Source organism: Helicoverpa armigera, chromosome 31 (genome assembly GCF_030705265.1).
Source record: "Helicoverpa armigera isolate CAAS_96S chromosome 31, ASM3070526v1, whole genome shotgun sequence".
Classification (NCBI taxonomy): domain Eukaryota; kingdom Metazoa; phylum Arthropoda; class Insecta; order Lepidoptera; family Noctuidae; genus Helicoverpa; species Helicoverpa armigera.
In genome coordinates, this window is record NC_087150.1 from 935,756 (window position 1) to 959,608 (window position 23,853).

Below are 23,853 nucleotides of genomic sequence, written 5' to 3' on the forward strand. Positions count from 1 at the left end.
ATCACCGCTTTAGCTCGCCCCCGCGCCTCACTTCATACCACAAAAGGGACCCAATAAATTACTTCTGCGCAGGTGAAGGTCAGAGCTCAAGATTCGTGCCGATGACTATACTCAGCTGCATGCTGTTAGACTGGAAGCCGACCCCAACAAAGGTCTGTGGCCGGTAGTGGGACGATAAAAAATATCTGATCATGTTTGGTTATGCTTTGAATTTAATTCAATTTCATAGATAAGGCAATATTAAACAATTTGACGAAGTAGAACAATTTTTGTTTGAAAATGTGATAGGATTTAAAAATGAAGTTTTTAATTTTTTTGTGTTATATTGGTAAGTAGTATGAAAAAAGAGTAAATATAGGTAGTTTTAGAACCCCAGGTTACTGCAAACATTTTATTTATTATGCAAATGACCCTTCCGCCGTGTATGCATCTTAAAATGTAGCCTTTTACCTAAAGCATTTTTCGAATCGATCCAGCAGTTTCGGACCCTTTAGGGTCAATTCCCACTGAAAGAGCAGCGGCCGGCAGCGGCCGGCAGCGGCCGTAATTGCAAGGGATTGAGCGCGAGCGGCGGGCCGCGCGGCGCCGCACCGCGCCGCGCTCTTTCATTTTCCCTGCTCTTACGGCCGCTGCCGGCCGCTGCTCTTTCAGTGGGAATTGACCCTTATGGTAGCAGAAAAGCAAACAAAGAAAAAATCCTCTTAATTATAAAGTTTTAGCGTAAACTAGCTGTTTCTCGCCATTTTTTCGATATACCGTGGAAATTACATCATACAGCCGGATAAAAAGTAGCCCATAACCTTTTCGCGTTAAATTGCCTATCAAATACTGAAAGAATTCTTCAAATCAGACCAAATAGTTTAAGATAACATATAATCATCGGCACGAATATTGAGCGCTGGCCTTCACCTGCGCAGAAGTAATTTATTGGGTCCTTTTTGTGGTATGAAGTGAGGCGCGGGGGTGTTGTAAAGCGGTGATTGGCCCGCAGCGCATCGCGTCATAGCCGTCACTCGGGATTGGTTCTTTGCTAATAAATTACTTCTGCGCAGGTGAAGGTCAGCGCTCAAGATTCGTGCCGATAACATACATATTTTTGTACATTATTTTCCAGCGCACATCCTACAACGCACATCAGCAGTCCCGCCCAGCACCACGCCAATCCTTCGTGAGAAGGATGCCATCAGGACATCCAAAACTGCAGAAATTATCAACTTTGTCAACAGCATGTATAATGGAGACTCTTTAGCGTTCCTACCGAGAGGGGATGACCTGTTACGAAAGAGAAAAGGTAAGAAATAAGGGAGGTTGTTATAATCAATCTGTTGTTTTTGTAAGAAGGCAAAAGATAGATCGGTTATAGAAATGACCTGATAAGCGCTTTGCTGGTCGCTATGGTACGAGGGCCCTGTTCGTTGCCTAGGTCGAGTGCAAACAGTCGTTGTTGCATCTGCCGTATACGGGGCTCTGGGTTGGATTCCTGGGTCAAAAACATATTGTGGGTTTTAGAAACTTTCACAAAGCAGTACGTCGATTCTATAAAATTCGAACAACAACTCGCATTTCACTTAGCTATTCACTCTCACTTCGGATTTGGTTCAAAACGTTCTAAAAGTCATCTCATACTTTATCTGTCAAAATCTCGAGTTTAATTTAGTTCAACTCGCAAACACGCTCGCAAGAGTAGCGCTAGTGTAGTTTGAGAATGCCAATCACGAAACTCACGGCGGATTCAGATGCGAAGTTAAGAATGAAGTCTTACAGAAAGACACCACAGGAGTCTATTTGTTCTGCGGGTTGTTCGAAAGAGATACCGCGGCCCTGGTACATAAAAGGCCTACGACGGAACACGACGGTGTTTAGTCAGTCTGACACTCCCTCACCGCTGCTAACCCACAGCGGGAGGGGTCATTTGATGATTTTTGAAGTCGGAAAAAAAGGAGTCTATTTGTTGGTGTTGTTATATCCCCGTGGCCGGGGCAGGCGAAGCTAGCGTTCGTAATGTTACCCAGTAGCAGTCGTTGTTACAATTCCACGACAGAGGCCGTCAGTCGGGTTTGAGGAGACTCTGATTCCTCTGACTGCTAAAAAAAGGAGTGTTTTAAAGGAGTTTTGTTCAGTTTATCCATACCACTAGCCGTATTCCCGCGGTTTCACCCTCGTCCCGTAGGTGCTACTGCCCGCACCGGGATAAAATATAGCCTATGTTACTCGCAGAAAATATAGCTTTCTAATGGTGAAAGAATATTTAAAATCGGTCCAGTCGTTTTTGAGTTTATCCATTACAACCAAACAAACAAAGTTTTCCTCTTTATAATATTAGTATAGATTACGAAGTGTGAAGTAGCTAGTTTCGATGGGACACACATGAAACTGCTGGCAGAATCTATAGTTACTTATAGTTTCCGAAACCTTTTTTTAATCTTCTATCTTGTTTCAGACAAGAGCGAGCGCCGACATTTCGCGAAGAGTCTACAGCACCTCTTAGGGGGTGCATACAATTTCCCTCACCCGGACAAAAGACATGATTACGAAGTTGACGGCTATCAGCAACTGGCTTCAAATGTCAGATACCATGTCATAGACAATCCAGAAGTTTTAGAAGAATACTTTAGAAAGCAGAAGAGGAAAGCAGAAAGAAAGAAGAGGATGAAGTAAGCAGTTGTTTTTTAAATAAATTTTTATGTGAGAGTGAGTTTGCTTGTTTGTTTTGTTGCCCTTTCACAAAACTTTCCTGTCTTCTTAAACATACTTCATGTATCAAGGTAAAAGTAGCTGTAAACTGCAAAGAAGTAGTACTTCCTGATATTGTAGTGGGTTCAAACAAATAAACAAACAAACTCTATAGCTTATATGATAAAGTAACTGGTAAAAAAATTAACTTATGAAAATCTTGGTTTTGAGGACTAAAATAGGCATAGCGACTGTTCTCTCTAAGGAGAGCAGCCAGCTGCGCAGGACATGTTATAGTACACGCACATTTGCTTGGACACAGGTGCACTCACTATTCCTTCACTCTCATAGCGCGATAGGACGACAATCCGACACCACCGGAGAGAGATCAACAGCAGCCATTTGCAATAGGTCCGGTCGTCATTATAATATCATTTCTGTTTTCAGAAAGCCCATATATGACGCCTCAGTCTCCCTAGATTATTTTGAATTCAATTCTTTGGAAAAAAAGCACAAAAAGAAATCAAAAAGGCGATTCGAAGAATTTGGTGATCTTGAGAATTGTAAGTTATTTGCTATTTATAAATCTATATTATATATTTATAAATCATATTTCTGATGATTAACCCCAAAATAACGTAAAAATAAATAAACATGTCGTTTTAACTCTTGCAGTAGAACCAGTAATCGATTCAATGGAAAATACCAAGAATCCAACCGACATGATAGACCAACTCATACCCAAATCTGACCAAGACGTAACCTTCCAACCAAGCTTCCCTGATGAGGAAGAAGAAGAAGAAACAACAGCCGCAGATGATATAGACTTGAAGATCAGAGAAATAGAGAAGGAAGAAGGACAGAAAGAAGATAATACAGAGCATGATGACACACATAATGAACCACCGGCATTAGGTAAAAGTACTGAGAATGAGCCGAATAAAGAAGAATATCCTCGCCCACAAAAGCAGCAAGAAAAAGATGATAACATTAACGAAGAAGTAAAACAATCAAATGAAGATAGAGGAAAAAGTGAGAGAGAAAAGAGTCCATTAAGAGAAGATAAGGAAGAGAATAGTTACAGAGATGATTATAAAATAAAGAAAGGGAGTTACGAAGAGAGAACTACACCGGTAGATAAGAAAGAAGAGTCGTGGACTAAGAGAGGAATAAAGAATCAAAGTGAAATAAAATCGTTGAAAAAATTGAAGGTAGTGGAGGAACAGAATAGAACAAAGGAAGACGACAAAGTCAAAAGTGGATAAAGGTAAATAAAAGTGAGGAAGAATGGGGGGAGGATGAGTGAAAAATAAAGGAAATAAAGGGGATGGACAACAGAAGAACAGAGGATGAAACAAAGGGAAAAACAAGGAAATGAAAAGATATAAAGATAAAATGAAGAAAGAAAACAATAAGTACGATCCGTACAAAAACAAGAGAAATGACTATGACGACGATAGAAAGAGGAAACGACCAGAATGGGATACAAAAAATATGGATGCAGATGAATTCACAAAGAAACAAGATAAGAATAATGATGAACGCGGTAAAAAAGATGAAGGCAAAACTGACAATCAAAGAGACCACAGAGACAGCGATTGGGGAAACAAGAAAGATGACCGTGAAATTAAAAAAGATAGTCGCTGGGATAATCAAGATGATTGGAATAAAAAAGATAACCAACGCGACAAAAAAGATAGCGACAGAAACATAAAAGACAATGACTGGGACAAACCAAATAGTAGAAATAAAAAAGCAGACGAATGGAATAAAAAAGACAATAGAAACCAAAAAGATGACGACTGGAACAGAAAAGATAAAGATATGAATAAAAGAAACGATGATAGAAATATAGATTATGACAGACCTAAAAAGAATAACCGTGATGACGGCTGGGATAGAAAAGAAAACCAATGGGATAAAAAAGATTCGAACAGGAATAAAAATAATGATTGGGGTAAGAAGGATGATGATTGGGATAAACCGAATAACCGTAATAAGAAGGATGATTGGGGTAAGCCAGAAAACCGTAATAAGAAGGATGATTGGGATAAGCCGGATAACCGTAATAAAAAAGATGACTGGGATAAGCCGGATAACCGTAATAAGAAAGATAATTGGGATAAGCCGGATAACCGTAATAACAAGGATGACGAATGGAATAAACCGAGCAATCGTAACAAGAAGGATGATTGGGATAAGCCAGATAACCGTAATAAGAAAGATAATTGGGATAAACCGAATACTCGAAATAAAAAGGATGACTGGGATAAACCGGATAACAATAATAAAAAGGACAATTTCAACAAAAAAGATGACTGGAACACTCAAGACAAAAAAACAGACAAAAGAGATGATAACAAAAAACCAGTACAAAAAAATGATTGGGACAAAGTAAGTGCTCTATCACCGAAACCGGATTGGGGCCAATATGATATGTCGAAAAAAAATCTAAAGACAGACAGTACGGAGAAAAAAACTAAGAAAAATGATGACTATAACACAGATTACGGAAAACCGAAGAAAAAGAAGTCTAGTTGGGATAACTACGTACCTAAAAATGATGATTACTATCAGCCTAAGAAGAAACATCATGACATATACGACGAAAGACCGAGGAATAATCCACCACCGAACTTTGGCGCGTTTGGTAGAACGCCAATACCATTTGCGGGAAAAAAGAGAATATATGCCGATTAATAAATGTTTTGGTAGTATCGTTATTTTATTTAAAACATGATCGCCAGGGGCCCGATTCTCCTAAGTTAATAATGTCAAAATTGAATCGTAATAGCAGTTTTAACCACATCGGGCATTCTGCTACTAATAAAAGACCAATCGTATTCCAATGACATTCGATTGGTCTGCCATTTGGTCTATACGGTAGTTTGCTCTACAATCATATTGCAATCGTAAATAATTTGCAGACAAAATTATTCATCATTGTATCACAGAAAAGGATGAACCGTTTATTTAAAAGCAAAATAGCGGAATGCCACATACGCTTCAATCGTAATTGAGTCATGATTGGATCTCAGTCGGATGTGAATCGTATGTCGCTTGAGTAAAATTAATAGAACCGCGCCCCTGCTTGTAGGTCAAAGCAAAAGACGTTGGGCGTAATCAGAACGATTAGTTACTTGAACTAACTAGGCGTTCGGGTACTTAGTCAAATCAAAACCAATCTGTCAAATATTGGTCTTGATTGATTGATTTTATTTTGAACTTGCCGTTTTTCCGCGGTTTCATCCGAGTCCCGTGGGAGTTATTGCCCGCACTGGGATAAAAATATAGCCTATGTTACTCGCAGATAATATAGCTTTCTAATGGTGAAAGAATATTTAAAATCGGTCCAGTAGTTTTTGAGTTTATCCATTACAACCAAACAAACAAATTTTTCCTCTTTATAATATTAGTATAGACAAAATGGGCTGGTTCCATAGAAGACGTGTAAGAGCGGAGCTAGTAACGTTCCTCGTCCCCCTCGCCCCGCATGTTGTCGCTACTTTCTTAGGAGATTTTGCGTTATGACATCTCCGCTAGTCATTTAGTTCTCCAATTGCTGCCGATTTCAAAAGAATGAAGAAATATTTGCTCCAATATATGTATATACTTTCTTATGTAACTGCTATAAAATGTGTAATACATAAATATTTTATAGTCTTACTCAGTAGCTACTGTTTTTATGTAAATTATATTTGTTATAGCGTGTAGTGCAACGATGTTGAAAATTGTCGTAAATGCGTTCATTTTGTTTAGTTTTAGTAAGTATTTGTTTATTTATTTAAGCTTACGCAACAAGAGCCCAAGGGAACTATTTACCCAGATGCAGATAAAAAGCTCATATTCTCTCAGCTCCATCAGCTTTTTTGTTGTCCCATTTCATCATCATCATCATCATCAGCCTATCGCAGTCCACTGCTGGACATATTGCTCTCGCTGTGGCGGCATATTGGGCTGACATAGTGTAGTCTCAATATATGACATGTCATCGACTCGAAAGAAGAAGAAGCTGGACATAGGCCTCTCCAAGTGCACGCCACTGAGATCGATTTTCGGCTTCTCGCATCCAGCTCCTGCCAGCCGTCTTGCGCAAGTCATCACTCCACCGTGCCTGAGGACGTCCTACACTACGTTTGCCGAGGCGTGGTCTCCACTCTAGAACTCGATCCCATTTCAAGGGTGGTGATATATTTAGAAAAGTTTCATTGGTACAAAGAATCAAGCACAGATAAAAATATTAAAATGACATAACACATTAAAAGTAGGCTCTTTTTAAAGGTTAGTTTCACTTCCTATGTGTTTTTGCTGGAAATAATAAATGACAAACTCCCCAGAAACACAATTCTGTCAGTATGGTTTGAAGAACTGGTTCCATCAATCCTATTCTCGTACTTGAAGCTGGTGCTTTAATCACTAGCTCATCACTGATTCGTTGGTCTAGTAGTCGGATTGCGCAGCTGCTGTGCAGGCGGACTCGGGTTCGATTCACCGGTCGGACCAAAATCGCTTTGTAGCTTATAGAAACTTTTACAAAGCAGTCTGGAAGTTGGTAATTGCCATATCCGGGCATTTGAAAGCATATTAATGTCCGTCTTGAGCCTCATCTCTCTCCGGTGATGTCCGATTGTCGTCCCATCGCGCTATGAGAGTGAAGGAATAGTGAGTGCACCTGTGTCCAAGCAAATTCTGGAGCACTATAATATGTCCTGGTCCTAGCTGATCTCACTGTAATCAAGGGGTATTGGGTTGCCCGGGTAACTGGGTTGAGGGGGTAAATCACTGGTATGCAACTACATCCGGTTAGACTGGAAGCCGATCCCAACATAGTTGGGAAAAAGGCTCGGAGGATGAGGAGCTAGCTGATCTCATTAAATGAGAACAGCCGCCGTGGCCTACAATCGGCTAGGATAGGCTTACTTGAGATCTTGGTACCTTAACCACTATATCTCTTCTAGTATCACCTTGTTTGATGACCGGTGGCGGTAGAAAGTATGACGTGGAGTCAGAAGCAATGAAGTTGTATGGAGAAGACTTTAAGTCTGTGCTCAGAAGATTCAGAAGAACGCCCGACTATCTCAAGATATTGACTGACAAGGTAAGTTTGTTAAAAAAACTATTAAAAAAAAAGTACTTCGATATTAGCCGAAGAACCGATAACCGTTGGGGTAAACGAGTTCTAGAGTGGAGACCACGCCTCGGCAAACGTAGTGTAGGACGTCCTCAGGCACGGTGGAGTGATGACTTGCGCAAGACGGCTGGCAGGAGCTGGATGCGAGAAGCCGAAAATCGATCTCAGTGGCGTGCACTTGGAGAGGCCTACGTATGTCCAGCAGTGGACTGCGATAGGCTGATGATGATGACTTCGATAGTATATTTGAAACTTTTTCGAAAGTCGCGCAAAACCATATCCCAATCGGTTCAGTCAAACGTGAGAAACAACTTACATGCGCAGGAGCAGGTCAAACTGACAATCCGCTTTTTTTTTAAGTCGGTTACAAATACTCGTTTTGCGCAGTTGGTTTTAACTGTAGATAAGTGACAAATGGTTGACTTTAGGAAAGTTCAAGTATGGCCCATCTGCTTTTGAAAAACATAATATCGATTATAACATACTAGCGACCCGCCCTGGCTTCGCACGGGATAACAGTGTTTCCCCACTATTTAATGTACGTTATTATACACATAAACCTTCCTCTTTAATCACTCTATCGATAAAAAAACCGCATGTAAATCGGTTGCGTAGTTTTGAAGATTTAAGCGTACAAAGGGACATAAGGACAGAAAAAGCGACTTTGTTTTATACTATGTAGTGTTTATTTTCGTTTAAGATGGACGATTTAAAAGTCTACGTAAGAGAAATGAGTGCTCAAGTGCTGAATTATATTCATTCAAAAATGGTGCAAAGAGTGAATGATCTAGTTGGAGTCACCAGGCCTTTTGAGGATGCTACTTCCCCAGCCCCAGGAGCTAATATGTAAGTACTAGCTTTAGCCCGTGACTTCGTTCGAGAGGAATAGTGACTTCCGGCAGATTAGATGGCACTATATCATCCTCCGAGCCCTTTTTCCCAACTATGTTGGGGTCGGCTTCCAGTCTAACCGGATGTAGCTGAGTACCAGTGTTCTACAAGGAGCGACTGCCCTATCTGACCTCCTCAACCCAGTTACCCGGGCAACCCAATACCCCTTGGTTAGACTAGTTGTCACACTTACTGGCTTCTGACTACCCGTAACGACTGCCAAGGATGTTCAATGACAGCCGGGACCTACAGTTTAACGTGCCATGCGAAATACAGTCATTGGTGAAAAAGATGGCACTCTATGTCCGAAAAAAAAATAAATATATTTTTATATTTTCTTTGTAATAAAAACTATCCTATGTCCTTTCTCAAGTTCCAAACTATGTCTGTACCAAATTTCACACAAATTGGTTCAGAAGTTTAGGCGTGAAGAAAAGACAGACAGACAGACAGAGTTACTTTCACATTTATAATATTAGTTTTAAACCGCGGAGTAAGGAAAGATGAGAGAGATGCCATAAGGAAGGTAGGTCAGGCGCCTCCTTGTAGGTCAAATAAGTACGGTGGGCATGACCAAAACGATCAGTTACGAGTGAACTAACGAGGCATTTGATTCTTCTAACCTACAGACAGACATGTGTTACTGGGGAGTTTGTTCCACCACTTCTTCTTCCCAGCAAAAACACATAGGAAGTGGTGAAGGGCGGGCGTTTTGGGGGCTGTCTTATGTAAATTCTTGACGTTCAAAAAGTGCTGTCTTGCAGCCAAGTTTAAATAAATGATTTTTGATTTTGATTTTGGGTTCCTTTGGTACTACAACAAATGATCGGACCCGCAGAAGGCGTATAAGGGCGAAGACAGTAAAGTTCCTCGTCCCCCTCGCCCCGCATGTTGTCGCTAATTTCTTAGGAGATTTTGCGTTATGACACTTTTTTTTCGACGACGACGTCAAAAATCATCAAATGTCTCCTCCCGCTGTGGGTTAGCAGCGGTGAGGAAGTGTCAGACTCTTACCGACTAAAAACCGTCGTGTTCCGTCGTAGGCCTTTTATGTACCAGGGTCGCGGTAACTCTCACACTCCCTCGCCGCTGCTAACCCACAGCGGGAGGGGTCACTTGATGATTTTTGACGTCGTTAAAAAAAAGTGTTACTTTCTGCAGCTTTTAGAATGCTGATATAGGATTGGGAATATAGTTACCAACATCCTAAATATACATACCTACAATATCTTGTTAAGTTGTAGCATTAATTGCTATGTATATAAATGTTTTTGTTGTAATTTTTAAATGGTAATAAATAATAAAAACAATAAAAAACCGACGTTTCGGTCCTTTGTCACTTGCATTCTGGGTGTCGAAGTGTTCGGGATTAAATAGTATTAATATAACTGCGATAAAATCCTTTCAGGTACTACCATTCGTATAATCGAAGACAGGACGCCGAAGGTGAGGCTGGAGAAGGTGAAGTACCCCCGCCAGGCGAAGAACCCGATCAACTTGAACCAGAGGACCCTGTAGAAGGAGGCGAGGAAGATGTGCAGCATATGAAGGATGTAAAGACCCTGGACAATTATAAGGCGTTCAACGCTCTTCTCACGACTCAAGAGAGAAACAGTTTTAGAGATGTTGGTTATGAGTTCGCTGGGTAAGTTGAACAAAATGAATACCGGAGATGTCATAACGCAAAATATTGATGTCCTCCTACCTGATTATTTATCGGCCACGGCGGCTGTTCTCATGTAAGGAGACAAGCCAACTGCGCAGGGCATATTATAGTGCACGAGCATTTGCGCAGACACAGGTGCACTCATTATTCCTTCACTCTCATAGCGCGATGGGACGGCAATCCGACACCACCGGAGAGAGGTCAGGCGCAGAACCGACATTTATCTGCTCTCTGAAACACAAAATCTTGTAAGAAACTAGCGTCGCTGAAATGCAGGTGTTAGGGGGACGAGGAACATTATTGCTAGGCTTACTTTGGACCAGTTACGTGTAATCACAAGCCAGTAAGGCTGACACCATTCTAACCAAGGGTATTGGTAGCCCGGGTAACTGGGTTGAGGGGTCCAGATTGGGCAGTCGCTCCTTGTGGCACACTGGTACTCAGCTACATCCGGTTAGACTGGAAGCCGACCCCAACATAGTTGGGAAATATAGGAAGATGATGATAACAGACAGAACAGTTAGCTGATCTGCTTATATTAGAGCTTATATTGACCAAAACTGGCCTTGGACGCCATTATAATAAAACCCACTATAGTATAGTTATCGGCACGAATCTTGAGCTCTGACCTACATCTGCGCAGAAGTCATTTATTGGGTCCCTTTTGTGGTATGAAGTGAGGCGCGGGGACGGGCTAAAGCGGTGATTGACCCGCAGCGCATCGCGTCATAGCCGTCACTCGGGATTGGTTCTTTGCTAATAAATCACTTCTGCGCAGATGTAGGTCAGAGCTCAAGATTCGTGCCGATAACTATAGGTATTTCGTATTTTTTTCTCACCAGCCAACTGATTCACGCCATCATAACCAACATGGGTCCCGTGGTGGAACCGCAGCCGAAGTCCACCAAGCTACCCAACGGAGGAGACCCCGAAAAGTTTGACAAAGGCTCCACTACTGAACACCCTCAGACACATGAGGTTAGTACAGTAGACTGCACATCAGTGGTAACTGTCATGCACCTTAACTCAATAGTAATAAGTACGATTTTCCTATAAAACTGTTACCACTGACCTGAAGTTGACTGAACATTATAAACCGACTTTCTAAAAACGAGGTTCAACTCTTTATCATCATCAGACATTGACTACTTCGTTGGTCTGGCTGTCGCAAGCGTGGCTACGGAGCACGACGAGGTCTCGGGTTCGACTCCCGTGAAATTTAAAAATGTTGGGGTCGGCTTCCAGTCTAACCGGATTCAGCTGAGTAGGTACCAGTGCTTTACAAGAAGCGACTGCCTATCTGACCTCCTCAACCCAGTTACCCGGGCAACCTGATACCCCTTGGTTAGACTGGTGTCAGACTTACTGGCTTCTGACTACCCGTAACGACTGCCAAGGATGTTCAATGACAGCCGGGACCTATAGTTTAACATGCCATCCGAAACACAGTCACCGGTGTCTAAGATATACATAGAAAGTACATACAGACTTAGAAAAGTTGCATTGGTACTTGCCTGACCTGGAATCGAAACCGCGCCCTCACACTTGAGAGGTTGGTTCTTTGCCTTTTACCACGACTTTTTTTTTCGCTAAATCTAATATCGTAAAATCGCTTTGTGGGTTTTAGAAACTTTCGACCCGACTCGGGAATCGGACCCGAGACCTAAGCCCAAAAACTACTCAACCGATCATCATGAAACTTTGTATACATAGTCTTGTATTGCCTACACTAGAAAGAAAGGATACTTTTTATCGAGACACCTTTTTATCGAGACCTATGCGGGAGGAAGCTAGTAATATTATAAAGTTGAATTTGTTTGTTTGTTTGAACGCACAAATCTCGGAAAATACTGGTCCGATTTGAAAAATTCTTTAGGAAGACGATAGGCTACTTTTTATCCGGGTTCTTGCACATGCGGGGAAATAGAAGAAGCTAATTTTAGGTTATGCTGACATTTTGTATTTTTTGACAGGTGACAGCTGCGTCGACGGCCGGGGAGACTCATGAGCCTTTGCCACCTGAGGGTGAAGAAGCTACCACGCCAGAGACCTACAGATTCAGGTAGGTACAGAAAGTCCATGTGAATATACCCTTATTAGTCTTCGCTGTGGTATAGTTATCGGCACGAATCTTGAGCTCTGACCTACATCTGCGCAGAAGTGATTTATTAGCAAAGAACCAATCCCGAGTGACGGCTATGACGCGATGCGCTGCGGGCCAATCACCGCTTTAGCCCGCCCCCGCGCCTCACTTCATACCACAAAAGGGACCCAATAAATTACTTCTGGGCAGGTGAAGATCAGCGCTCAAGATTCGTGCCGATGATTATAGTGTAGTATGTATTTTTTTCCTTCGGTTTCGGAATTGATACAAAAGTAAGAGATTAACTAACTATCTATAAACTTAAGATTATTAAAACTTTAGTGCTATATTTGCTAAATTCTATTTTATTACAATTATGTTACGCAGGAACTTTTGTGATAACAAATTGTTTTCAATAAATGCATAACCTTATTTAATTAGAAATTATACATATTCGACGAATTAGAATAACGAAAATAAACTAAAATGCCTCCTACATTAAAGTTTTATCGCGGACAAAAAATATACACGTCAACGCGAGTTCAAAGCTAGCATGGTTGCAGTGTCGCGGACATGTTAGTAATGTTCGCGCGCAATGTGTTAGAGCCCTGCCTCATTAGGACGCCAATGGCGACGTCGCCGGCTACGTATCCAAGCAGTTAGTATTGAAATGTATGGAACCTAACTCACTTGGCGACGGTTTGGCAACCTCGCCAAATTGGAGGCGTGGCCACGAGCTACAGTTCCCTACGTGGCTTCTGGCTACCGTGGCAGCTTGGCGACGTGGCCACAGCAAATATTATGTACACGGTAAAGTGCACCTCCCTCACTCAGTCGCCAATGTGGTCGCCAGTCAGCGTGCAGTTTCTTCAGCGACGACGTAAACAATTGACTGTCGAGACGCCATGGCCACTCGACTTGGCGACATTTGGATGCCAGAAGTAGCCAGACCTGAACGGCTGGCAACTTCGCCGTGGCGTCCTAGTGAGGCAGAGCTCTTTTACTGTTTTCTAGAGCGAGTACACCACGAGATAAAGTGTCATTTCTTGTGCACGGGGCTAAGGAGTTTGTTAATGTTCTGACATCGACTGGATTATGAGAGTGAAGGAATAGTGAGTGAGAATAGTGACTGAGATCCAATCACGACTCAATTACGATTGAAGCGTATGTGGCATTCCGCTATTTTTTCTTTGAAATAAACGTTTTTATCCTTTTCTGTCACTTAATAATGAATAATTTTGTCTGCAAACGATTGCAATATGATTGTAGAGCAAACTATCGTATAGAGACCAAAATCACCAAAATGGCAGACCAATCGTAAACCAATCGAATGTCTTTGGAATACGATTGGTCTTATTACTTAGTAGCAGAATGCCCGATATGGTTAAAACTGCTATTGCGATTCAATTTTGACGTTATTAACTTAGGAGAATCGGGCCCCTGGCTCGACGATTGCCAATGACAACCGGGACCCACCAATTTATCATGTCTTCTGAAACACGGATGAACTCGTCATGACAAGATTTTAAGAGCTTACGATCGATCCACCCATACGGCTGCTCCTTAGCTTCGTGCTCTTCTCCTTTTGTATATCGGGTTTGTCGTACCTAATCACATTAAACCCTATTTTTTTTTTTTCCGACGTCAAAAATCATCAAATGACCCCTCCCGCTGTGGGTTAGCAGCGGTGAGGGAGTGTCAGACTCTTACTGACTAAAAACCGTCGTGTTCCGTCATAGGCCTTTTATGTACCAGGGCCGCGGTATCTCTTCCGAACAACCCGCAGCCCCGGCAGGCCTTGGCCCTGCTGGGCCCCGCTGGGGGTGGGGACTCGCGCACGAAGGTTTCTGTAGCAAAAACAAACACGTTTGTTGTATGGGAGCCCCCCTAAATATTTATTTTATTTTAGTTTTCAGTATTTGTTGTTATAGCGGCAACAGAAATACATCATCTTTGGAAATGTCAACTCTCTAACTATCATAGTTCATGAGACACAGCTTGGTGACAGTCGGACGGACGGATGGACGGACGGACGGTCGGACGGACGGACGGACGGACAGAGCAGTGAAAACAATAGGGTCCCGTTTTACCCTTTGGGTACGGAACCCTAAAAAGTAAACTAAACCAGTGGTTTACCCACAGGAGTCATTTTTCGGTCTCATAATTTTATTTGCAACATCATGTGTAAAGCAGAGATAAAGTTAGGAGTATCGAATGTTTAGAGTTTAGACCAGTTGACAGCTGTCAGTTTTCAAGAGAGAATTTCTGTTGTTTGTAATGACTGAACCGTAATATGGTGTTCTAATTCTCGCACATTTATGTTCTATTTACTTTGTTAACCCCCGACGCCAAAACGACGGGGTGTTATAAGTTTGACGTGTCTGTGTGTGTGTGTGTGTATGTGTGTGTGTGTGTGTGTGTGTGTGTATGTGGCATCGTAGCTCCCAAACGGATGATCCGATTGTAATGCGTTTTTTTTTGTTTGAAAGGAATGTCAGTCGGGAGTGTTCTTAGCCATGTTTGGTGGAAATCGGTTCAGGTCTTCAAGGTCATCAGCTCGTATGTTAGGTGTGATAGGAATGTTACACGCTCAGTTTACTTGCAAGCATATGTGGGATCTGAAATTTGAAATTCTAATGTCTTCTGGAACCACTGAGCTGGTCTGCTGTTAGGACACGAAGATAGGAGACGTAACCCTGAACTGCCTTTTAGTAAACCCATCGAGTTTGGGCTCGTTGAATTTGTCTTGACGAGTTCTCTTCATGTTTCTGATTGACGAGAACCCGATGCTGGAAATGGGATATGGCGGATGAAACCCTGGAATGCCGGAATGAAACGGATAAACCGATTTATATTTTTGCTGAAAATCTAGAATGTCCAAAGGTTAATCTTTATTGTTTCTCAATCTGTGCAATTCTCCCAGAGCCAGTTTGTCATGAGGATTGTTAAACAGCTTCCTTTGGCCGAGATCGCATATAGCGACCCCATCTTAAAATAAAAGAAATGTAAAGGAAAAATTAAGGAGCTCCTTTAAAAAGCATGAAATAAAATTAAATTATAAATTTAAAAAAACCCCCGACCCAAAAAAGTACACAATAATTATGACGAAAGTTTAAAAACGCTAAACCCTATAAAAAGGAAAAAATAACTTTTAACACTACGTAAACTAAATTTTGACGTGTCGGGGGACCGCTTTTTACCTTCAAAAATACTTACATAAATCAAATGATACCTACCTAATTACAACATTCGTATAAAAAAAACACGTATCTAAAGTAATGAATTAGAGCGGTCCCCCGACACGACAAAATTTAGTTTACGTAGTGTTAAAAGTTATTTTTTCCTTTTTATAGGGTTTAGCGTTTTTAAACTTTCGTCATAATTATTGTGTACTTTTTTGGGTCGGGGGTTTTTTTAAATTTATTTGAAAAATTATTTTTTTTAATAATTAAAATTTTTTTTTTTTCTTTGTGCTAGTCGACATGTATTAACGTATTTAATTTAATATGATTAGGTACGACACACTCTGCATGTATATAATTTTTGTATTGTATTATAGGTACTTAAAATAACGATTTGAAAACAAAAATATGTATTTTTTCAGGAGCCGAAATCTATCACGATTGATGAATGACGGCACTTATTAAATAAATACATTTTTCAAATAATTCCAAAATGGATTTGAATCGTTATTTTTTGTATTTGTGATAATATTTTTGCAAATATAATAATAGAACTGTTATATTTTGTGTATTATTTAGGAAGGTGATCTCAAATTACGTAATTTTTTAGCACCGTGTAGACGCATCCTTAAAATATTGTTTTTCATGTCTAGCACTGAAAAAAAGCCTCATTTGATTGCGAAAGCTCTTTACTTTACTGGATAACCGACAAAACTCAAGTTACGTACCAGATTTTTATGAGAACATTTTACATCAATCAGGGGCCCGATTCTCCTAAGTTAATAATGTCAACATTGAATAGAAATTGAATCGCAATAGCAGTTTTAACCATATCGGGCATTCTGCTACTAATACAAGATCAATCGTATTCCAACGACATTCGATTGACTTGAGATCGGTCTGCTATTTTGGTGATTTTGGTCTATACGGTAGTTTGCTCTACAATCATATTGCAATCGTAAATCATTTGCAGACAAAATTATTCATTTTTAATGACAGAAAAGGATAAAAACGTTAATTTCAAAAGAAAAAATATCGGAATGCCACATACGCTTCAATCGTAGCTGAGTCATGATTGGATCTCAGTCGGATGTGAATCGTATGTCGCTTAAGTAAAATAGCGGAATCGTGCCCCTGATGATGATGGTTCCCTTCTATCGGATTATCGGCCGTGGCGGCTGATATAAAGAGATTAGCCAACTGCGCAGGATATATTATAGTGCACAAGCATTAGCGCAGACACAGGTGCACTCACTATTCCTTCACTCTCATAGCGCGATGCGACGGCAATCCGGCACCACCGGAGAGTGCTCTCCGATGCACGGGTGTATCAATCACCAATTTCCAGGGTCCGGGCTGCAAAGTTTCTAAAACCTATAAAGCGATTTCGGCCCGATCCGGGGATCGAATCCGAGACCTCGTGCACAGCAGCCGCACTTGTGACAGCTAGACCAACGAGGCAGATATTAAGCTGTGAATACCGAGTCAAAATAAATAAAAAAAAAAACAACGAATTACTTTTATCACATTCACAAAACGGATGATTTTTTATTTTTTTTTTCAGAAAAAGAAATACTCCTGACAAAAAAAATAAAAAACGGAATTAATGAAGAAACAATATACACAAGAAATACAAGAAAAAATGTATTTTAATATATATTTTATTATATTATATATTGAATACCAATAAACAGTAAAAAAATACTAGTTTGATGAAGTTTTTTTTTCTGCTACAGATTTTTTAATTTGGGTTTTTATTTATGAATATAAATAAAGTGAAAAGATTATAAATAAATAAACATTTTCTTAATACTGTAAATATATCGTTTTGATTTATTATACAACCAATTTAAAATTCATAATAAAAAGTACCTACATATCTATAAAAAAAATTTTGCAAAATTTTTGCATTTTTTTTTCCAAAAATATTTTTCTATTTTTTCATAAATTTTGTTCCCACAGACGTCTATATGAAATTATGAAGGAATTAAGGGATGCTGGCCGATATGTCTAACTGAAAACTATTACACTTAGAAAAACCATTAAATTCGGATCGCCAAAGTTACATTTCCGCCAAATCCGGCGATTGGAAATAAATATTATTGAACATAAAAAGCATTTTATTTTCTTCTAATCCAATAAAACACATTTCATGCAATTGCAAAATGAGTAAAACACAGCGCCCAGCAATTGCGCCAAACTTTACGTATTGCGTCTTTTTCATAACTTAAAAGTAAAAATATTCTTTTACATATTTTTTAAGTTATTTTTCTAATCAGTAGATCATTAGTGCTCATGTACGAAACTGTTAAAGATTAAAGTAAACTTTCCCAAGTCAGCGCCCTAGGGCGCGAGAGTAAACTCTTGTTACTCGTGATAAGATCATATAATAAAAACTATTTTTCTCTCGATTCCAGGGGTGAGTCTAACTGGAAACGAATTGAGAAGTTCTTTTCGAAATGGTCTTAAATCCCTGCGCCGAAGTTCTAATGTTTACGTTAGATAAAGTTTGAGTTTGTCAAAATAATAGATAAGTGCTTAAAACGGTCAATAACGACTTTTTTTTTTATTTAAATCAGTCCTAACTTGTCTAAATACATAACATTTTGTTTTCATAGCGAATTTTAGAGGAAATAACAGAGCATGCACGATCTACATACACTTAGTATTTCATCAACCGATCGTCTTCTTCTTTCGTGTGGATGACATGTCTTATAGTGAGACTACACTATGTCAGCACAATATGCCGCCACAGCGAGAGCACGGCCGGATGCGCTCATGAGGTCATGCCGCGAGCAAGTTTCAGGGCACAGTGGACATGCGATGAGGTGGGACATGGTCTGCACTCGCACCCAAGGTCCGCCCTACCCGTGAAATCCCACCACATCCTCCGAGCCTTTTCCCAATCATGTTGGGGTCGGCTTCCAGTCTAACCGGATTCAGCTGAGTACCAGTGCTTTACAAGAAGCGACTGCCTATCTGACCTCCCCAACCCAGTTGCCCGGGCAACCCGATACCCCTTAGTTAGACTGGTGTCAGACTTATTGGCTTCTGACTACCCGTAACGACTGCCAAGGATGTTCAATGACAGCCGGGACCTACAGTTTAACGTGCCATCCGAAACACAGCCAATGGTGTCTACTTAGAAAGTACATACAAACTTAGAAAAGTTGCATTGGTACTTGCCTGACCTGGGATCGAACCCGCGCCCTCATACTTGAGAGGATGGTCCTTTACCAAATAAGCCACCACGACTTTTTTGAATCCCACCAAACATCCGTTCTGACATCCGCTACTATTTCGGCTTGAACTGTGGGGAACAGCTAGTTATAATATGAATATACATTATGAAGAATCTATCTAAAGTTCGTCATACAGTGTGATATACTGCTAAACTGACTGATATACTGCTGCTCGAAGAGTAAACACTGGCGCCCTAATTCTGGCAAATTCAATTTCTGGCAACCAAATTCTGGCGATATGAGTGATTAATTAATAATTCTATCCATCTTATTATGTGCGCTCTATGGTTTTTTTTGACAGATGCTGACGTAGAGAGCTGTATTTGTGTAAAATTTATTTTTAGAAACGATCAAAACTATAAATCAATATTATCTGTGTAGCCTTTTCCCAACTATATTGGGGTCGGCTTCCAGTCTAACCTTGCAGCTGAGTACTAGAGTTTTACAAGGAGCGACTGCCTATCTGGCCTCCTCAACCTAGTTAGGTAACTAGGCGATCTGGTAATAATGGTAAGGCCAATGTAAAATTTTCTGACTCACTTTAACGACTGTCAAAGATGTTCAAATGACCGCCAGGACCCACCAATTTAACGTGCCTTCCGAAACACGGAGGAACTCGTCATGACAAGATGGTGACCGCGCCAAGCGTTGCTTAACCTTATGATCGATCGACGTATATGCTGAAATTCAATTATGAAAATGTAAGAATTTCTTAGCGATTAAATAATATGAAAAAATCATGCGTAGTTATGATTAACAACTATGTGAAACGAAATTAGACTTTAAGTTTTAGGCATAGAGTGCAAATTAGCTTGCGTCTATATAATAAATCGTTTCAAAATAAATGTTTGTACATATGTTTCTTTTGTACGCATTTCATTCAATAATTAATTTATTAATGTTTACAAGGTCTTCTTAGGTATTTAATAATAGGCTCGGACAAGAAAAATAATTGCTAATAATATATCTAATGCGGAAGTCATCCTGCCTATGACATCAGCTCCCGAGCCTTTTCCCAACTATGTTGGGGTCGGCTTCCAGTCTAACCGGATGCAGCTGAGCACCAGAGTGCCAGATTTCTTACTATACGTAGTAAAAACATGTATTTGTGACTTTTATGTAGGCGTAAACTATTAATCCCACCCAAAACAAAAATGTGAAAGACTGCCAAGTTCGATAATATGCGAATGCTTCGCCTATAAAAGAAGTGAGATCTGAATAAGTACCAAGTTCCATACACATACCTCAGTCAAAAATAGTTACTTTTTAATGATGTTACTTGGCAAGTTTTCATACACCTTGTTATAAACCTACTATACCTACGCAATGAATCAAGTAAATAATTTTCTATTAAAACTTGCCAAGTACTTGTGTGTTCTGTGTATTTAACTATGTACACATACACAGAAGACAGACAAGAAGAAAAAATAATAAATAGTACAAAAGCACAGCTTAGGTATTTCATAAGAAATCCTGATACTGATTTAGATGGCCTTTTAAATAGCGAAAGGTTGACACCTGGGTAGTTTATTTTGAAATGCTAAAGTAATTTTCTAAAAATATGAGTGTAACTATGGGGTTACAAAGTCTACAAATGAGATATGAGATATTTCGACGACCTCGATGGCGCAATGGTCACCATGCCGGACTGCCGAACCTGAGGTCCCGGGTTCGATTCCCGGCTTGGTCGACATTTGTGTGATGAGCATGCTTGGTAGCCGTGGTCTGGGTGTTACAATATGTATTTATAAATAAATATGTATATGTGTAGCTTTATGTAGTTTATCAGTTGTGTTAGCACCCATAACACAAGTTAATTAATAACTTACCATGGGGCTAACCGACCGTGTGTGAAAAGGTGTCCCGACATTATTTATTATTTACTTAGTGAATGACTGACCAAATAAAGAGAAGGAATCGAAAGTACAGAACCGATTTGAAAAATTATTTCACTGTTGTAAAGCTACACTACGCTATCCTCGAGTAACATAGGCTACATTTTATCCAGGTACGGGCAGAATTTCCCCCATTTAAACATGGGGAGTAGCTAGATATTTTTTCATCTAAATTTAAATCATAAGCATATAAATACGAGGTGGACAGACGGCCTTATAAAGGTCGCCGTCGACGCTGGATGCAGGTCGCCTCCAACAGGTATCTGTGGAGATCTAAGGGGGAGGCCTATGTTCAGCAGTGGACGTCCGCCGGCTGAGATGATGATGATGATATAAATACCATGATTTTAATCGGTACAATTGTTTAAGCATTTCGTCTTTGTTAGCTACATAATATTTAGTTAGCAAAATATGTTTCGCACTGAAAGATAATGACGTCATAAGAAACGTGACTCGTTTTATGTCAAGTTAGATTTATTCTTATAGTCAAATGATTCTGAAAGGTATAAAAAATATGCAGGGCCCAGCAGTGCCAAGGCCTGCCGGGGCTGCGGGATTGTTCGAAAGAGTTACCGCGGCCCTGATACATAAAAGGCCTACGAGGGAACACGACGGTTTTTATTCAGTAAGAGTCTGACACTCCCTCACCGCTGCTAACCCACAGCGAGAGGGGTCATTTGATGATTTTTGGCGTCGTTAAAAAAATATAATCATCTCCCGAGTCTTCTCACAACTATGTTGGGGTCGGCTTCCAGTCTAACCCGATGCCGCTGAGTACCAGTGTGCCACATGGAGCGACTGCCTATCTGACCCCCTCAATCCAGTAACCTGGGTAACCCAATATCCCTAGGTAAGACTGGTTGTCAGATTTATTGGCTCACACTTCTTCCTGTCACTTAAACTACTGGATAGACTGTGATGCAAAACTCCTCTCACATCGTGGGTTGGTGATTTCAGACTTTATAGTCCAGGTATCCTCGAGATGTTTTCCTTCTGACATGGTGGGTTTTAGTCAGTAAGAGTCTGTCACTCCCTCACGCTGCACCCACAGCGTGAGCTATCATTTGATGATTTCCCACCCAAAAAAACTTTCGTTGAGGGAACCCTAAAAAGTATGGCTTATCGGTTCTTCATGCCAATTTATTTAACAATTAGCTGTAATATATTAAATTAAAAATGTATATGACGTAGTTGCATAAATTATTTCAAAATGACGTAAAACCATTGTTTATTTGTTTTCCGTACTTTTTTTAATGAGTTCAATATTTTATGACGTAAATCATCTACAGCTGTCTAGCCTTTTCTGAACTATGTTGGGGTCGGCTTCCAGTCTAACCGCATGCAGCTGAGTACCAGTGTGCCACAAGGAGCGACTGCCTATCTGATCTCCTCAACCCAGTAACCATTTTATGACATAAATGGTGTTACTATATCCCGCGAGATTCAATTTTAACACGTTTTTATTAAGTCGACCTGTATGTAACTATATGTGAATCTAAGGTAACTAATTTAACCATCTTCCAAGGATCGTAGCATCATGACCATTGTCAGCTGTATGTAGTTCTGATGACAATACAATAATATGGTACTGTCGAACTGATCTGATGATGGAGCCAGAAGATATGAACTGGAACTTCATGATGGAACATCGTATCAGTGTTTGAACTTGTTAGAAAAGTCTTGTAATGAATTATGGCTATTTTACGTATAGAGATAGAGTGCTTTTCTAGTATTTATTATCTATGCTAGTATAATGTTCCTGTCTAACCGGATGTGGCTGAGTACCATTGTATTACATGGAGCGACTGCCTATCTGACCTCCTCCATTCATTTACAAGACTGGTTGTCAGACTTACTGGCTTAAAACTACCCGTTGACCCGTGTCTAGAGCTTGACAAAGGACATAGGGCATTGACTTGACAAGGGACATTCATAAAAATAGACACACACGTTGAAACACAAAAATGTTTGCCTTTCGTGGGAATCGAACCTGCGATCTTCGGAGCAGGTAGAAACTCTAACTACTAACGCCATCTGTTAGTCAAAACCTATACTAATATAATGAAGAGGAAACAATTTTTAGTTTGTATCCTAAAGGCTCCGAGACTACAGAACCGATTTGAAAAATTCTTTCACTGTTGGAAAGCTACACTCTTCCCGAGTAACATAGGCTATATTTTATTCCGGTACGGGCAGTAGTTCCCACGGGACGCGGGTGTAAATAGCTAATACGTTTTTACTGAAATTCAACCGTTTGTCATAAAATCTGGTTTTAGAATGAAATAATAATTTGCCAAAATCAGAAAAAATATGTAAAAATGTTGACACAACTGAAAATTACGATTTATTACTGACAAATATTAGTTTTAATGACTTTATAATACTAATAATGATAACTAGTTGTAGCATGCGACTATGCCTGATTTATTTTCAGTAAAGATGTTTTTTTCCATGATATAAATACTGAAAATAATAATACTTGTCATGGTGGCTTAGTGGGTAAAGAACCAACCTCTCAAGTATGAGTGTGTTCGATTCCAGGTCAGGCAAGTACCAATGCAACTTTTCTAAGTTTGTATGTACTTTCTTAGTATATCTTAGACACCATTGACTGTGTTTCGGATGACACGTTAAACTGTAGGTCCCGGCTGTCGTTTGAAAATTCTTGGCAGTCGTTACGGGTAGTCAGAAGCCAGTAAGACGGACAACCAGTCTTACCAAAGGGTATTGGGTTCCCGGATAACTTGATAGGCAGTCGCTCCTTGTGGCACACTGGTACTCAGCTGCATTCGGTTAGACTGGAAGCCGACCCCGACATAGTTGGGAAAAGGATAGGCAGGTACATTACGGTACTATATTGATTATCATATATGATTTTAACAATATGAACAAACAAATTAATTTAATTTCTTTGTATATTAATAAATATTAAATTTTAAACCAATTGAGTAAATATTAAAGAGATTTTGATTGTGTTAAAACAAATAAAATTCAAGTATAAATACTAAACTGATTTCAGTTCAAATCATAGTAGGAGTTTGGTCCGTAACGGGTCAAATATCCCAAAAGTTTAATTTTTAAACTTAAACT

The 23,853-nt window shown here is 40.0% G+C and overlaps 3 protein-coding genes across 4 annotated transcripts; all 3 read left to right on the forward strand.

Annotated features, from left to right (window-relative positions):
- The first annotated feature begins 235 nt into the window (after positions 1-235).
- Positions 236-3,938, forward strand: LOC110378955 (nucleolar protein 58). The gene is made up of 5 exons (XM_049840119.2): positions 236-328; positions 1,115-1,291; positions 2,441-2,654; positions 3,121-3,236; positions 3,349-3,938. The coding sequence occupies exons 1-5, from the start codon at positions 298-300 to the stop codon at positions 3,936-3,938; spliced, it is 1,128 nt and encodes a 375-aa protein (XP_049696076.2). The 5' UTR covers positions 236-297.
- A 130-nt stretch (positions 3,939-4,068) lies between these two features.
- On the forward strand, positions 4,069-5,373 carry LOC135119190 (bifunctional endo-1,4-beta-xylanase XylA-like). The gene has a single exon (XM_064043172.1). It carries the CDS (start codon positions 4,069-4,071, stop codon positions 5,371-5,373), a length of 1,305 nt encoding a protein of 434 aa, XP_063899242.1.
- Positions 5,374-6,325: 952 nt separating this feature from the next.
- On the forward strand, positions 6,326-18,169 carry LOC110378964 (uncharacterized). Of its 2 annotated transcripts, none has more exons than XM_049840261.2 (7): positions 6,326-6,437; positions 7,632-7,771; positions 8,505-8,650; positions 10,104-10,340; positions 11,204-11,339; positions 12,335-12,423; positions 18,044-18,169. In XM_049840261.2, the coding sequence occupies exons 1-7, from the start codon at positions 6,395-6,397 to the stop codon at positions 18,093-18,095; spliced, it is 843 nt and encodes a 280-aa protein (XP_049696218.2). In that variant the 5' UTR covers positions 6,326-6,394; the 3' UTR covers positions 18,096-18,169. The 2 variants fall into 2 exon arrangements, with proteins under 2 accessions (XP_049696218.2, XP_049696219.2); XM_049840262.2 differs by lacking the exon at positions 18,044-18,169 and adding an exon at positions 17,191-17,335.
- The last annotated feature ends 5,684 nt before the right edge of the window (positions 18,170-23,853 follow it).

What these genes read in the sequence shown, in the direction of transcription:
- LOC110378955 (XM_049840119.2), top strand. Translation starts at nt 298, where the DNA reads ATGAAGTTTTTAATTTTTTTGTGTTATATTG. An exon ending in AATTTTTTTGTGTTATATTG is followed by an intron (nt 329 to 1,114) that starts GTAAGTAGTATG and finishes ATTATTTTCCAG; the next exon opens with CGCACATCCTACAACGCACA. An exon ending in CCTGTTACGAAAGAGAAAAG is followed by an intron (nt 1,292 to 2,440) that starts GTAAGAAATAAG and finishes ATCTTGTTTCAG; the next exon opens with ACAAGAGCGAGCGCCGACAT.
- LOC135119190 (XM_064043172.1), top strand. Translation starts at nt 4,069, where the DNA reads ATGAAGAAAGAAAACAATAAGTACGATCCGTACAAAAACAAGAGAAAT.
- LOC110378964 (XM_049840261.2), top strand. Translation starts at nt 6,395, where the DNA reads ATGTTGAAAATTGTCGTAAATGCGTTCATTTTGTTTAGTTTTA. An exon ending in TCAAGATATTGACTGACAAG is followed by an intron (nt 7,772 to 8,504) that starts GTAAGTTTGTTA and finishes TTTTCGTTTAAG; the next exon opens with ATGGACGATTTAAAAGTCTA. An exon ending in AACACCCTCAGACACATGAG is followed by an intron (nt 11,340 to 12,334) that starts GTTAGTACAGTA and finishes ATTTTTTGACAG; the next exon opens with GTGACAGCTGCGTCGACGGC.